The following is a 17,308-nucleotide window of genomic DNA, read 5'->3' on the forward strand; positions in this document are numbered from 1 at the left end:
GGCGCGCTCTTTACCAGGTAGCGCTAGCGCCTGCACGAACGGCCCTTCAGTATTAACTAGTTCTGACGTCACCATAGTAACAGCAACCAGCGCCGAAGCGTTGATTTAAAGAGCCGAGGTACCCTTGGAGCCACTCGACCCCGCCCTCTTCCTCAGATCGCTCCGCCTCCATATTCCCAGGATTGCTCCGCTACGCCCTCCCTGCGGTATCCAAGTCACCAATCGTCGTCCCATTTTCCTTGACGTAATGACACGTGCCCCGGGTTCAAAAGCTTGGGGGCGGGCTTCTGGTTTCGCGCACGCGCTGTTGTCTTTTTTTTCCCACGCTGGTTCCGCGTCCTCACGTCTGAAGCGTCTCGTGTCTGAAGGCGTCTGGGCTGCCGCTACGGCAGCGATGGGCAAAACTGCCGACTCTCGGGGTTTGGGGTCCCGGTCCGATCCGGTGCGGAGCTTCAATCGCTGGAAGAAGAAACACAGCCATAAGCAGAGTCAAAAGAAACAGTTGAGGAAGCAGTTGAAGAAGCCGGAGTGGCAGGTCGAACGCGAGGTTATCAGTCGCCTCGTGCAGAACTACGCAAAGGTGAGGCCGGCGCTGGGGAGGGGGCTCGGGCCTGCGCTGAGGCGCGTGGGGTGGGCCGGCGCGTGCTGCGCGTCTCCGCGGCGCCAGGCTGCAGAGGGGAAGGGGCGGGCCGGTCCCTGGGGACCCGGCCTGGAGAGGCAGCCATTGTCCATTGGGCTGGTGAAGGGAGTGCGCTGAGAGGCGACACGGGGGCCCCTTTTGAGGTACTACAGGTGGTCGGCTGGGTGCCACAACCCAGGCCTGTTCTGTTCACTCCACTGTTCTTGATAGAATGATGGTAATACAGCGGTACTGAAGGGTAGGGGGATTAATGCTGTAATAGTCCCAGTAACATACTACATAATAATACAATAACGGTAATAATGATACTTAAATTTTAAGCCACTCACCGTGTGCTTTACATTATTTGACTTGATCTGAAATACGGGTTTTATTCCCATTTTACAAATGAAAACATCGAGGCTTTGAGAGGATAAGAGACTTGTCCTAAGCTTGGGTGGTGTGGAACTGGAACCTAGACTCCCATATCCTTCTGATTCTGAAACCTGTGCTTTTAACGTTCTGCCAGACTGACAGCCCCAGCATCATCCCTCTTCCTTCCTGTGCCTGTCTCATTTTCTCTGCTTGCTTTATGTTCCTATCCAAGAATTGACATAGAAAAACTGAATTCCTGGTTTGTTCCCAGTATCTACCATCCCACATTCTAGCTGATATTCCTAGATGAGTTTGACCTCTATCCCCTCAGGTTCCTTGGGGCTGTCAGTACCCCTTTTTTCCTTCCCCCTAATTCCTATGTCTGTTGACTGTCACCCACCTCTCAATGATTGCCTCCTTCTAGTGTAGGCTTTAACATGTGGCACATTTCTCGAGTTCAAATCACCACGTATTATGTTGGTATACTTTTTTATTTTATTTTTTTATTTTTCTGAAGCTGGAAACAGGGAGGCAGTCAGACAGACTCCCACATGCGCCAGAACCGGGATCCACCCGGCATGCCCACCAGGGGGCGATGCTATGCCCATCTGGGGCGTCGCTCTGTTACCACCAGAGCCATTCTAGCGCCTGAGGCAGAGGCCATAGAGCCATCCTCAGCGCGCGGGCCAGCTTTGCTCCAGAGGACCCTTGGCTGTGGGAGGGGAAGAGAGAGACAGAGAGGAAGGAGAGGGGGAAGGGTGGAAAAGCATATGGGCGCTTCTCCTGTGTGCCCTGTCTGGGAATTGAACCCGGGAAGCAGATGGAGGCCAGGGCCAGGGTTGGTATACTTTTACTTTAAACCCTTCTGTCAACCGTAAGGTTAGTTTTTAGACTTTGTTTTGGCTTTGGGTTAAGATGATGATAATCTAATCCTAGCTTTTGGTAATCAGATGAGTGATTTTGAGTAAGTTACTGGGTTGTATTCCCTTTTTTTGTCTTTAAAGGCATAATAATATTTATAAGTTGTTGTGAGGAGTTAAGAATGGATGCAGGCCCTGGCCGGTTGGCTCAGTGGTAGAGCGTCGGCCTGGTGTACAGAAGTCCCGGGTTTGATTCCCGGCCAGGGCACACAGGAGAGGCGCCCATCTGCTTCTCCACCCCTCCCCCTCTCCTTCCTCTCTGTCTCTCTCTCTCTTCCCCTCCCGCAGCCGAGGCTCCATTGGAGCAAAAAGATGGCCCGGGCGCTGGGGATGGCTCCTTGGCCTCTGCCCCAGGCGCTAGAGTGGCTCTGGTCTGGGCAGAGCATCGCCCCCTGGTGGGCGTGCCGGGTGGATCCCGGTCGGGCACATGCGGGTCTGTCTGACTGCCTCCCCGTTTCCAGCTTCAGAAAAATGCAAAAAAAAAAAAAAAAAAAAGTATGGATGCAATGCAATCTAAACAATATTTGACACCTAAATATTGCATATATTAGCTGTTACATTACAGTATTACTACTGCTGCTGTATACCATAGCACCTCAAGAAGTCATTGTAAAGTCAATTATTATTGAATTGTATTTTCAACTCTTCATCAACATCTATAATTGTTATGGGGTATAGCCCCAGCCCTTGCTTCTTCTCACTCTTCTCTTTCCCCTGGTATTATTCCAAGGTTTATTCTTGTGGACTAATGACTGCTTCTTGTATTTTACCTGGAGTTCTTCCGAGTTCCTATCCATTTTTTCTTATTGTACTGGATGTCTTTACCCTTGTCATAGGATACCTTAAATGTCACAAGTCCAAAACTGAGCTCATTTTCTTTTCCTTCTAAATTCACAATCCTGTGTATTAGATCCCTATTGCCACTGTAACAATTTACCATAAATTCAGTGGCTAAAAACAAATTTATTCTCTCATCATTCTGGAAGCCAGAAGTCTGAAATAATTTTCACTGGGCTGGAATCAAGGTGTGACAGGGGCACACTTTGGAGGTCCTAGAGGAGAATCGGTTTCTTACTGCTTCTAGCTTCTAGTGGCTGTTTGCATTCTTTGGTTTGTGGCTCCACTCCAATCCCCCTCTTTGGACACACTACCTTCTCTTGTTCTGTGTCAAATCTACTTCTGCCCTTTTTTATAAGTACACTTCTGGGACCACCTAGATAATTGAGGATAATCCTCACATCTCAAGGTCATTAACTACATGTGCAAAGTCACTTTTGCCATATAAGGTGACATTCACTGTTCTAGGTATAAGCATATGGACATATTTTGGGGCTATTATTTAACATTCCACATCCTAGCCTACCATCTAAGCCAGGGGTAGTCAACCTTTTTATACCTACTGCCCAATTTTGTATCTCTGTTAAGTAGTAAAATTTTCTAACTGCCCACTGGTTCCACAGTAATGGTGATTTATAAAGTAGGGAAGTAACTTTACTTTATAAAATTTATAAAGCAGAGTTACAGCAAGTTAAAGCATATAATAATAATTACTTACCAAGTAATTTATGTCGGATTTTCACTAAATTTGGCAGAATAAATCTTTATAAAACAACTTACTGTAGTTAAATCTATCTTTTTATTTATAGTTTGGTTGCTCCACTACCACCCACCATGAAAGCTGGAACGCCCACTAGTGGGAAGTAGGGACCAGGTTGACTACCACTGCTCTAAGCAGACTGCTGAGCTAGAAACCTAGGAGTAGTCCTATAGACCAGTGGACCCCAACGCTTTTTGGGCCACGGACCGGTTTAATGTCAGAAAATATTATCATGGACCGGCCTTTAGGGTGGGACGGATAAATGTATTACGTGACTGAGACAAGTGTCAAGAGTGAGTCTTAGATGGATGTAACGGAGGGAATCTGGTCACTTTTTAAAAATAAAACATCGTTTAGACTTAAATATAAATAAAACGGAAATAATGTAAGTTACTTATTCGTTCTCTGCGGACCGGTACCAGTCCGCGGCCCGGGGGTTGGGACCACTGCTATAGACTACCCTTTTACCACTCTTCTATCCAGTCAGTCACACTGGTGATTTGTTCTCCTTAAATTTCTCAAATGCTTCTTCATCCCCACTGCTCTAAGTTCAGGCCCCATCATTTCTCGCCTGGTTACTATAGTAGCTATTGCTTATATGTATTAGAGACTAGCAAACTTTCTGTAAAGGACCAGATAGTAAATGGTTTTAGCTTTGCAGGTTAGAAGGGTGGATCTAGTCAACTCTGACATTGCAACACAAAAGCTTCCATGGAAATATTTAAACAAATGGGTGTGCACTAGTTGTGTTCCAGCAAAAGTTCAATTATCAAAACAGGTAGCTGATGGAATTTGGCCTTTAGGCCTTACCCCCTCTAATCTATCCTTAAAAAATTTTTTTTATTTAAGTGAGAGCAGGGGAGATAGACTCTTGCATGCGCATCAACTGGGATCTACCTGGTGACCCCTGCCTGGGGCTGATGCTCTACCCATCTGGGGCTAATGTTTGCAACTGAGCTATTTTTAGCACCTGAGGCAGAGGCTCCATGGAGCTATTCTCAGTGCCCAGGGCCAGTGTATGGGATCAATTGAGAAATGGCTGTGGGAGGAGAAGGTGGGGAAGGGGAGGGGTGGGGAGGAGAAGTAGATGGTGGTTTCTTCTGTGTGCCCTGACTGGGAATTGAACCCAGGACTTCCACACGCTGGTTGATGCTCTACCACTCATCCAACTGGCCAGGGCCCAGTCTATCCTTTATACTGCTGCTAGAATAATTTTTCTAAGATGAAAATACAATCACTTAACTCCTGATCAGAACTTTTCCTTGGTTCATAATTACTTTTGGGAAAATGATCAAACAAATGAACATATCAACATGCTCTAGTCCAGTGATAAGAGTAAGTTATTTGTAGTCAGGTAGACCTGGTTCAAATCTCAGTTTGGGTATTGACTAGCCACATTTCTTTCTATATATATATATGTATATATAGAAGGTCTACCGGAAAGTTCTGTCCATTTCTATCACAATAAATTTCAACACGTAAGCACGTTTATTTGGCGCATGTGTGCCTCTCTATTTTTATCACTTAATGTATACATACTGACGTAGCAAATTAACTAAAACAAAGTTGATTCACGTTAGTCTTATGTGTGAAGCGATAGTGTACCCATGGCTACTGATAAAGTTCATTTATGTCACTGTAATTTTTACAAATTTCAACAAGGAAGAAATGCTACAGAAGCATGTCTGTCGCATCCACCATATTCACCGGACTTAGCACCTTCCGATTATCACTTGTTTTTGTCCTTACAAAATTTTTTGAAGGGCAAAAAAATTCAAAAATGAAGAAGATATCAAACAAGCACAGGTTCAATTTTTTGCATCAAAAGATAAAACATTTTTTTTAAAAGATTTTTTTTGTTTATTTATTCATTATAGAGAGGGAAGAGAGAGAGAGAGAGAGAAAGGGGAGGAGCAGGAAGCATCAACTCCCATATGTGCCTTGACCAGGCAAGCCCAGGGTTTTGAACCAGCAACCTCAGCGTTTCCAGGTTGACGCCTTAAAACATTTTTCAAAAATGGGATATACAGATGGCCCTCATGCTGGCAAGAAATGATTAATAATAATGGAAATTATATTATTTAATAAAGTTTATTGACAGTAAGAAAAATTTGTATTTTGTTTTATTCCAAAAACAGACAGAACTTTCCGGTAGACCATATATATATATATTCTAAAATACTAAAAATTTTTACTTATTAATTTTACAGAGAGAGGAGAGAGGTGGGGGAATGAGAAGTATCAATTCTTAGTTGCTTCACTGGAGTTCATTGATTGCTTGTTATATGTGCATTGATTGGGCAAGTGCAGGATTTTGAACCCGCGACTTCAGTGTTCCCTTGTGCCACCACAGGCCAGGCTAGCCACATTTCTTCATGTTCTGGAGCCTCAGTTTCTTTATTCAACAGAGATTATTAACTGCCTAAGGTAATGTATGTAAAGCAAGCAGTCTGTGGTAGGCATATATGAAAGAACAACTTGCAGTTTTGTGAGTTGTTTGTGCTCCTTGACACTTCCTGTCCTGGTACTTGATGTTCCCTCTGCTGTGAGAATCTCCCTACCTCCACACTGTGGACACCTACCATCTTTCCATATGTATAAGATGCTCCTGTGTGTATATGACACACCTTAATTTTGGGGCCTGAAATTTGAAAAAAAATTATTACATAAAGTTATTGAACTCAAGTTTTATTCATCATAAAATTCAAACTTTTCATCACTGTCAAAACTCCCATCCATTAGCTTGTCCTCATCTATGTCTGATGACAGATCACTGTCTTCATATATTGCCTTGTCCTAAGTTCCATCTATAGCATTTGAAATGCCACAACCACTTTATAAGATACACCCAGTTTATAGACCCCAAATTTTTCAAAAAAGGGTGTGTCTTATACATGGGGAAATACGGTACTTGTCTTCCAAGATTTAAACTTCTTTTTCTGCCCTCCCTAGGTGGAGTTAGGACTGCTGTCCTCCAGTAGCATTTTGTATACCCCTTTATTATGCTTTTATCACCAGGCTGTGATGATTGGCTTCTTTGTTGAACTTCTCTGTTAACTTGCCCACTAGACCATAAACCTCTGACAGACACCATTGATACACTCAGCTTATGCCCGGAGACTGGGCATATCTATAGTGGTTGTCCTTGAGCAGTGTTCAGTCAATGTTTAGATGTTGTTTGATGCACAATGACCTTTTCCATATGGGCTTATTGTAGTTGATAACATTAGTCCATTCTTTTTGGTCTCTGGTTTCAAAATTACTAATATTTACTAAGCTTTTATATGTTTTACCTTGTCATATCTTCACAAGAAGCAACCCTATGAGATTGTTCTCATTTTGCAGGTGAGGAAACAGAGGCACAATAAAGTTAAATAATTTGTACAATGTTAAACAGCAAGTTATAAAGTAAATGCCAAGTTCTAACCCAGATAGCCTAAGTTATCTTTTCAATCTTTTCACTAAGTTGAAAGACCGGTCACCCCCCCCAAATATTGTTCTGTTTTAGTTTTTTAAATCTTAGAAATATTTTCTTAAGACCTTGTCAAGAAAAAAAGGCAGAGTGAAATCAGTTGCCAGGGCTAGCAGGACTAGAGTACGGCAAAGCAGACTTGTTATTTTTTAGGTAACTAAGGGGCTGACGACCCTCAACATGTGGTTCCTCGAATGGTAGCATTTGTGCATAAAACTTATTACAGTGCTATAGTACATAGGTGGTGCTCAGTAGCCTCACTGAGCAATTTGATTTAGAGACATTTTGAAACAATTGGACAACTGCTTGTTGAGGTCTAGGTAAAAATAGATGGGAAAAAAACCCACAGGTGTTTTTGTGTTCCTAGGGAGGTGGGTGGAGTGCTAACATTTTGACAAATGTGCTAAACATGTAAGGTGCTGTGGTGTTTGAGGATGGTGTATTTAGGGGAAGAAAAAGGTTGTGGTTTCCTGTACAGCGTCCCCTTCTGGCTAGATGAACTGGAAAAATGTGTTTCTTCTGGGCACCCATCCTCCTGGTGGTTGCAGCCTCAGGTCTGGCTTGTGGAGCTGAATGTGGATTGGGCCTCAGTCTTACCAGAGGCCTTTGTGCAGTGTGCAAACTATCCAGTGGTTTGTGGTAGCCTGAGTTGAGTTCTTGGATGATGTGTTCTCCAGTAAAAAATATTGCCAAGGACATTGTAGGTGGAGGGAGCAACATGAGGAAATGCAAAGAGATGTGGAAATACATGGTGTTCTTTGAGTGGGGAATACTCCTTGGAGAGTGGTATGTGTTCCTGAATTGGTTTCAAATGAGGTTGGAGAAGAAGAGGGTTGGAAGTGGGCTGTGAATGATTTGGGAGGCTGTTATAGGTAGAGTAGTGACTTCTTAAAGATATCTAAATCCTAGTCCCCAGAATCTATGAATAAGTTATATGGCAAGGGGTAATTAAGGTTGCTAATCAGTTGACCTTAAAATAGGGTGATTGATCTGGATTACCCAGGTTTGCCTAATGTAATCAATCACACAGGGGTCCTTAAATGTGGAGAGGAAGGCAGAAGAGTTAGTGTCACAGTGCTGTGAAGTGATAGGGCTTTGCGCATTCATTGCTGGCTGGCTTTGAAGATGGAAAGAAGCCACAAGCCAGGGAAAGTGGGCAACCTCTAGAACAGGGGTCTCAAACTCAACTCAGCATGTGGGCCGCAGAGCAAGATCACAGCCGTTCGGCGGGCCGCACTAGGTCTACAAAAGGCAACTGTTACGCAACACTTTTCTCACTGCAGTTGAAAACAAAAAAAAAATCAGTACAACAAGCACAATCGTACATGCAGTTTACTCAGTGTCACAAAACGACCAGAAACTGTAGTTCGCATCACAACTGCTGTTAACTAAGCTAATATCTAGCTAGGATGCTAGAGAAATGAAAAATACAAGTAGGCCCCTAGGCTTACTTAATTTTATCCAAAATATTTTGAACTTCGTGGATTAGTCTGCGGGCCGCACAAAATTGTTCGGCGGGCCGCGAGTTTGAGACCCCTGCTCTAGAAGATGGAAAAAGCAAGGAAATGGATTTTCAACTAGAGCCACCAGAAAGAATGCCATATCTTCACAAGAAGTAAGCCCTGCCAACACCTTGATTTTAGCTGAGTGAGACTCTTTGAACTTCTGACTTCCGTAATTGTAAGTTAACCCATTTATGCCCCATTTTACATTATGAAATGGTAGTGACATGGGAGTTATTTACATTGTACTGCTCAAGGTCATCACTGAGGTCTTATTTTTCATACATACTTGCCTCTTGAGAGTACATATTATTACGTGGTGCACAGAGTTAGTCACTGCTGCAGATGCTGGCGTGTTGGGATCTTGTCAAAAAGTAATGTGAATTTTTGGAAAATTTTTGAAGAACTAACTGAACTTCAAAAATTTCAACCTCTGGCATAAATGAGCTAATAAATGTATGTTGGTTTAAGCCACTGTTTTTGATTATTTGTTACAGCAACAATAGGAAATTTATAGAGCCCATGCTCAGAGACTACATCTGAAATCAGTGGGGAGTTCCTGGGGTGGGGTGAGAGGGCAGTTAGAGGAACATATGTATGGTCTGGAGGCCAAGAGACCAGGTAGGAGACTGTTGGTATAGTCTAGGTGTTCGGTCCTCTGAAAGGCAGATGTCAAGATGGGATGAAATGAATTGGAGAGTTATTGGGGAGAAATGGCTGTGAAGGTGAAGAAGAGGTGTTGGGAAAACAGCTGTGTAAGGCTTGCTTGCTTGCACTTTGCATGATTACTGTGTGAGCACGTGGCAGAGCCATTGTATATAGCCTATTTAAGGCTAAGGGTGCTTTCCTTTGGGTGGATCACTTACCTGCCACTGTGAGAGGCCATTTTCTTGATCACTCCCCTGCTGCCATGAGAAGAGGTTTTCCTCTGCTTCTTTACTCCCCCACCATTGGGAGAGTCTAATAAAAGGGAATGGACCAAAGCTTTGCGGATCTGCAGTTCCTCTACCATTTGCCCAAATCTAATGTGAACCTGTCTGGCCTTGGCCACCAGCATTACATCTGGTATAGTCAGCAGGATTCAGATAAGATCAGTATGGAGCTGCCAACAGCCTTGAGGGGTGGAATAAAAGGGTGGCCATTCTCGAGCATGTGGTCCCCTGTGGCTATCCTGTTGGGGGCTGTGGGCTGGGTGTTTTTTACAGCCCTTGTGAGCAGAAACTGAAGCTCTATGAGAGGCGAGTGCCAGCAGTGGCAAGAGCTGCAGAAGGAGCGGCACGTTTGAGACCTCTAACTTGCACTAAAAGCTGAATGCTGGCAGTGGCAGTAATTAGAGGCACAGCTGTGGGTTTAAGGGCTTCCGTTTCAGCTTTAGGCTGGGAGCTAGCAGCCATAAGATCCAAAGCTGCCACTGAAGAATGAAGTGCATGCTGGTGAAGTGACTCTGAGTCAGTGATTGTAGGTGTTTCTGGCTCCTCTGAGGAAGAGGAGGAGGAGGAGATTTGGGCTGAAACTGCCATTGGTCAACTCAGCCTGGCTGGTGGTCAGCCAGAAGGTAAAAGCCCAGCAGCCAGAAGTGCCTCAGCGTCAGGCACAACCCTGTCCACAAGTGATTGAGCACTCTTTGGTCCAGCCCTACACCCAGGCAGAGCTGATGGAGTTAGGGGCAAAATTCAGGCAGAAAACCACTGAGTCCCTGGCAGCTTGGTTGCTGTGGTTGTAAGAGATGGGAGTGGATGGCATCATGTTCTCTGGAACAGAGATTGAGGAATTAGCTGTCATTACCACACACTCCTCCTTGAGGCAGTGTCTTCAGAACTGCCACGACAACCCAGGAGACCATACCCTATTAGAATGGGTAGTGGCTGCCATTTGTATGGTCTGGCAGAATGCTGGAGACTTACCGGGGGCAGTAAGTCGGTGGTAGTTGTATACCGAACTGCAGCAGGTCCCCTGGGAACTAGGTATGAGGAGTACTGCTTTCAACCTGAGGTCTAGTGGGCCAGATGAGGAAGTGTTTATGGCAGGATTGAGGGACCTTATTCTCTGTTGTGTCCGTCAGCCCTTTTTGGGTCACTAGTGGGTATCTTGAGCCCTTATGTGGGGCAGCCCATCAACACTGTCACAAGGATGGTGGCGGATTTAGGGGAGGTGGAGGCAGCACAGAACTATAAGGCTATGTGGGCTGCTGCCTGTGCTACCCCCCTCCCCTACTAACTAGAAAAACGGGCCTGTAAAGGTTACCCAAACAGATGTGGGTAGATTTGATTGAGATTGGGGCTAGTTACCTGTAATGGACCTACGGTGATTTGTACATAGTTGGACTGTCTATCGTGGACTGATCATTGAGTGGTATAATGAACTTTTGAAGCAGGGACTGCGACAGGAGGGGGGGCCACTGGCTCCCTTACTGGATGGAAATGCCGCTAGTGGACAGTATGAGAGACCCTGACGGGGGCCCGGCATCTGTAGAGGCCCTCCTGTACCGTGCAGCTGCTCCCATCCAGTTGCAGAGACACACCAACGACACTTGCATCAATGAACATGGCCCTGGACTGTACAGGCCCTCCAACTACAATGGGCGGCTTTGTCGTCACTGTGGGGTCAGCGGCTAGAGATGAGCTTCCAGTTAACTCCCTGGGCAACCAGTGCCTTGCTGCCTAAGGTGGAAGTGTGTTATCCCTTGGGTGCTCAGGAAGATGTCATTGTGAAGGGCACCTTTGTAATCATTGTCATTTTTGATATAGCTTGTGCTGTTGCTGTAGTCTTTGTTTTTGTAATGTACCTCACTTCTTGCACAGGGACCTTTGCAGAAGATACCTGTCGCATAGATTGGGAGGCGAGCAACCCTAAAGGGGTGAAGTGTTGGGAAACAGCTGTGTTAGGCTTGCTCACTTGCACTTTGCATGAGCATGTGGCATAGCCACATGTGTATAGCCTATATAAGGCTACTTGTGCTTTCCTTTGGGTGGATAAGTTGCCTACCACTGTGAGGGGCCATTTGGCAGATCACTTGCCCACCACTCACAGGGACTGTTTTCCTGATCGCTCTCTTGCTGCTGCAAGAAGAGGTCTTCCCCTGTGTGGGGCAGCTGTGTTAGGCTTGCTTGCGGGGTTACTAGCTGCAAGCACTTTACCTAATTGGTACGTGAGTGCATAGCTGCACCACGTGTGTATGGCCTATGCGCTTGAGAGAGATTGGGGATTTCCGATGCATGGGTTGCCTGCCCACCACTGTGAGGGGGGGCCATTTTGCTGTTTGTTTGCCTGAGAGGCAGTTTCACCTGTCTGTGTGCTCATCCACAGTCGTGAGACTCTATAAAACGGAATGGTCCAACCCTTTCCAGCTCCGCAGTTTTTCTACCATCTGCCCAAATCCAATGTGAACTTGCCTGGCCTCGGCCACCGACATTATTGCATCTGGTGTAGTTGGCAGGATTTGGAGAAGATTGGTATGGAGCCGCTGATACCCTTGAGGGGTGGAATAGATGAGTGGCTGTTCCTGGTGGCTCTCCTGGTGGGAACCGTGGGCTGAGTACTTTTTATATGTGAGAAGAAACCAAGAGCTCTGTGAGGAGCTGAGTGAGGTCAAAAGCTCCAGGATGAGCTGCATACTGAGCGCCAATGATGGTGTGAACTGGAGCCAGCACTGGAGAGGGAGGCTGACTGGGTCGGAGAGTTGCATTGTGAGATGCAGGCTGAGCGCTAATGGCACCTGGAACTGGAGTGGTCTCTGGAGAAGGAATTGGGGGTTTGTGAGTTGCAGTTTGCCTTGGAAACTGAACATTGGCAGCCACAGCTGTTGGAGAAACAACTGCAGGTTCAGGAGCTCAAGAATCAGTTTCAGGCCAAGAGCCAGCAGCCACAGGAGCCAAAGTGGATGTGGAAGACAGAGGTGCATTTCTGCCAGTAGTGCGGCTCTGAGTCTACAGGAGCATGCATTTCTGACTCCTCTTCTAAGGGGAAGGCTCGGGCTGCAACTGCCGTCCGCAGACTCAGAGCCCAGCCAGCGGTTGCCAGGAAGGTAAAATCCCAGCAGCAAAAAATTCCTGCAGCAATCACAGCCTCCTCCCCAGGTAGTGGAGCACTCTGTGGTCTGGCCCTACACGGAGGCAGAGCTGATAGAGTTAGGGACAAAATTCAGGCAGAAACCAATAGAGCTGCTGGCAACCTGGCTGCTGAGGTTGTGGGACATAGGGGTGGATGGCATCATGCTCTCCAGAACAGAGATGGAGAAATTGGCTGCCCTTACCACACACTCCTCCTTGAGGCAGCATCTTCAGAACTGCCATGACAACCCAGGAAACCATACCCTATTAGAATGGGTGATGGCTGCCATTCGTATGGTCTGGCAGAATGCTTGGGACTTGCTGGGGGCAGTGAGTCGGTGGCAGTGCTATAGTGAGTTAGTAAAGGTCCTTTGGGAACTAGGTATGAAGAATGCTGCTTTCCACCCGGGTTCCGAGGACCAGATGAGGAAGCGTTTGTGGCTGGGATGTGGGATCTTATCCTCTGCAGTGCCTCATCAGCCTTTTTTGGGTCACTAGTGGGTATTCTGGGCCCTTATATGGGACAGCCTATCAGTGTGGTTACACAGATGGTAGCAGATTTGGGAGAGCTGGAGGTATCAGGGAATCACAAAGCTGTGATGGCTGCTGTCCATACTGCCCCTCTGAGTAGCAAGAGGAATGGGCCTGTGAAAGTTACCCAAACACAGATATGGGTAGATTTAATTGCAGCTGGGGCAGATAGGGAGAAGTTGGATGGTAAACCTAATAAGGTTTGTTTGGAGCTTTTGCAGCAGCTTAAACCAGGACAGAGATTCCAGCTGCTGAGACGAATATCCCCCAGCAGCTACCAGTAAAACTGTTGGTGTGTGGGCAGCATAGTTACAAGATTATGTGATGGAGACTGTTGAAGGAGAGGAGGACCCTCAAGACCTGCTGTTCCAGTTTGATTAGGGGGAAGGTTGAGGGACCTGTCTAACAGGGATGGGTGGGGACCGGAGGCCACATGTGGAACTGGCTATCTATAGGTCCCCTTCTAATGTGCAGCAGGTGTTGGCATTAGAAGGTAATAGGTACTTTTTTTTTTTACAGCAACAGCAACAGCTAAGAGAACTGTTAAGGTGACACAGGCCTGAATGTGTTTGACCCCACCAGGCCCTGTGAGCTTGCTGAGGGGTCTGGATGGGGCTTGTGGCAATGGACAGCACACTATGGAAAGGTGCTGAGGTCCGTTAATAAAGAGCTGAATGACTAGTTGCCTGTAATGGACCTTTACCTTGGTGATTTGCACAGACAGCTGGGCTATCGTGGACTGATCTTGGACTGCAACCAGAGGGAGCCACTGGCTCCCTTCATGGATGGATATGCTGCTTTTGGACAGTATGAGAGACCCTGATGGGCGGGGGGAGGGGGGGACCCGCGGCATCTATGGAGGCCCACCTACACCGGGAAGTTGCAGAGATGCACCAAGGATATTTTTGGTTTCAATGGACATGGCCCTGGACTGTACAGCTCCCCCTCCCCAAGATGGGTGGTCTTGTTGGCATCGTGGGGTGGGGAGTTGAAAGTGGGCCTTCAGTTAACTCCCTTGGGCAGAGTGCTCAGAGAGACATTGTGAAGGGCACTTTTGTAATTATTGTGTAACTTTTGCTGTTGCTGTAGTCTCTGTTTCCTGTCATGTTGATTGTGAAGTGAGCATCCCTAAAGGGGTGGAATGTGGGGCTGCTCACTGGGTTACCAGATGTAAGCACTTTGCCTGATTGGTACGTGAGTGCATGGCTGCGCCATGTGTGTATGGCCCATATAAGGCTATGGGAGCTTATGCTCGAGAGATGGGGGATTGCGGATGCACGGATTGCCTGCCTGCCACTGTGAGGGGTCATTTTGCTGTTTGTTTGTCTGAGAGGCAGTTTCCCCTGCCTGTGTGCTCATCCGCGGCTGTGAGACTTTATTATTAAACGGAACAGCCCAACCCTTTCCAGCTTTGCAGTTTTTTTACCTTCTGCCCAAATCTAATGTGAACCTGCCTGGCTTTGGCCACTGGCATTACACCCTGCCTGTTTGCTGCCTCATTATTGGGAGAGTCTAATAAATAGGAATGGCTCAAGCTTTCTGGCCCTGAAGTTCCTCTACCATCTGCCCAAATCCAATGTAAACCTGCCAGGTCTTGGCCACTGGCATTACAAGAGGGAACAGAAATAGTGAGGGCAAGGAGAGAGGATGGAAGGAGGAACAGGTAGGAAGAGCCTCAGGCTGCAGCACAGTTTGCAGAAAGCTTTGGGTGGTGGGGTGTCCTTGAGCCAAGGTTGCCCATTAGAGCAGGGGTCCCCAAACTTTTTACACAGGGGGCCAGTTCACTGTCCCTCAGACCATTGGAGGGCTAGACTATAAAAAAAACTATGAGCAAATCCCTATGCATACTGCACAGATCTTATTTTAAAGTAAAAAAAAAAAAAAAAAAAACGGGAACAAATACAATATTTAAAGTAAAGAACAAGTAAATTTAAATCAACCAACTGACCAGTATTTCAATGGGAACTATGCTCCTCTCACTGACCACCAATGAAACAGGTGCTCCTTCCGGGAGTGCGGTGGGGGCCAGATAAATGGCCTCAGGGGGCCGCATGTGGCCCGAGGGCTGTAGTTTGGGGACCCCTGCATTAGAGGAATCTCCCCACCTGCTAGAGTGGGTTTCATACCGTATTTCCCCATGTATAAGACACTCCCATGTATAAGATATACCTTAATTTGGGGGCCTGAAATTTTCAAAAAAATGTATTACATTAAGTTATTGAACTCAAGTTTTATTCATCATAAAATTCATACAACTCATCACTGTCAAAACTCCCATCCATTAGCTTGTCCTCATCTGTGTCTGATGACGAATCACTGTCTTTATCTATTGCCTTGACCTCAGGTCCATCTATGGCATTTGAAATACCACACTTCTTAAATGACTTGACAAGGATCTCAATCTTGATATTATCCCAGGATCTTTTCACCCAAGTATAAACTTCTCCTATAGTTGGTTCCTTCACTTTTCCTGCTGGTGTCAAATTGTCCCCAGAAGACTTCATCTGTTGGTTCCATTTGTCTCTCTCTTATGGCAGCTTGGAAGGGTTTGTTAATGCTGACATCAAGTGGTTGGAGTTGGGATGTCAAGCCTCCAGGTATGATGGCAGGTTTTGTTTTTTGCTCTGCAGTAATCTTTGTGTTTTTTTGTTATGTGTGCCCTGAACTGATCAAGCACCATTAGGGCAGATTGCCTGGTCTCCTTTTTCAAACTTTCTCAAATCAGATCTTCATCCCATCCTGATCAACCCTTGTCATGAACATGGGCAATCACTCCTTGAGGAATGTCTTTTTTGTGCATTGTTTAGTGGTTGAAAATCAGCATAGGAGGCAGCTTGATTCTGTTGGCACACAAGCTAGAACACTGTATAATGGCTCTTTTCATGTGCACTTCTCTTCACAGTTTCAGTTTTAACACCAAGTAATAGTTCTGTTACTTGGGACATCAAATTGAAGGGGGACTTCGTCCATATTTGCAGTCTTTCCCAACTCAAACTGATGTGTCTTCCGACATTAAATGACAAAATGATGAAATTCAAAGACCTGCTTATAGCTTTAAGGCATCTTTTGGGCAAGTCTGGTGCATGTTCACATGCTTAATCCATTTCGTTTCATGAACCTGAAGTGACCAATTGTGTCCTCCTTTGAAATCAGTAACTTCTTTCTCATCAGCAATTCTTTTTGCCTCATGCTGAACCATCTTTGTAGACATAGGAATTCCAATTGCCCTTTGCTCTTCAATCCGTATCTTCAGTTCCCTCTCTAAATCAGGCCATTTTGCTGACTTGCCTCTCATGGCCTTCTTCTGCCGTGGTGTTTTCAGTAGGGTTTCTTCTTCCTGTAGCCAGTCTCGGATTGATTTCTGGGTTGGAGGAGGACCAAACTTAACGGTCAGCAGCACAATTTCCATTCACTTTTGCAAACTAGATCACTTTTAACTTGACTTCAGCACTGGACAAAAATCTTTTCTGAGCCATTTCAGGGCAGAACATGGCAAAACGTAACCTACTGTAATATACTGGTAACAAAAGCAAACCAACGAGTGCAAAAAAGCGGGAAATGCAAATAAAAAGATCTACAACAGTGAGCACAAAAACAAGCACGAAAAAGCGGGAAATGCAAGTAAAAAAATCTACAACCACTCTATAAGATGCACCAAGTTTTTAGACCTCAAATTTTTTGAAAAACGGTGCACATCCTATACATGGGGAAACACAGTACCTACTGCTGTGGTGTTCAGTTGTTGGGAGCAGACCAGGGAAGCATGGCTTTTTCAGTGGTGGATCTAGGTAGTGACTGCTGGCATTGTGAGTCAACTCCCCTGCCTCTGTGGTGGGAGATCTGGGTGGAGTATTTCTAAGGCTACCACCTAAGGGGTGTGTTCTGGAGGGGCGGATGGAGAATTGCTTTGAGAGATGTTGAGTAGCTGTTTTCACTGTTGCTGAATGACTCAAACTCTCTGCACCTGGGATTGATTTAGACTTTTATCATAATCAGCTGTGCTATGTAGGCACTCTGCATTCTCATCCAGGTTTCTTTTTCCTTAATCAGAATTTTGCCTGATGCAATTTGAGGCAGATTGCTTTTCTTCCCTTGATTTCAATAGGTGTAGGATTTTAGATTTTTACACATTTTCTGCTTCAGGATGTAAAAGCATTCATTTTTGTGAGAAAGAAGGGAGTTGTAAGAAGCATACAGGCATGCCTTGGAGACAGTGTGGCTTCATTCCAGACCATTGCAATAA

The 17,308-nt window shown here is 45.7% G+C and overlaps 1 protein-coding gene across 1 annotated transcript in view; it reads left to right on the forward strand.

The window, feature by feature from the left end:
- Positions 1-320: 320 nt before the first annotated feature.
- Positions 321-17,308, forward strand: part of DDX10 (DEAD-box helicase 10) — a 330,735-nt gene continuing 313,747 nt past the window's right edge. The window contains exon 1 of the mRNA XM_066371626.1: positions 321-580. Within this exon, the coding sequence (XP_066227723.1) occupies positions 395-580 (186 nt within the window). The 5' untranslated portion in view covers positions 321-394. The remainder of the gene's footprint in view (positions 581-17,308) is intronic.

The sequence above is a fragment of the Saccopteryx leptura genome, chromosome 1 (genome assembly GCF_036850995.1).
Source record: "Saccopteryx leptura isolate mSacLep1 chromosome 1, mSacLep1_pri_phased_curated, whole genome shotgun sequence".
Taxonomy (NCBI): Eukaryota; Metazoa; Chordata; class Mammalia; order Chiroptera; family Emballonuridae; genus Saccopteryx; species Saccopteryx leptura.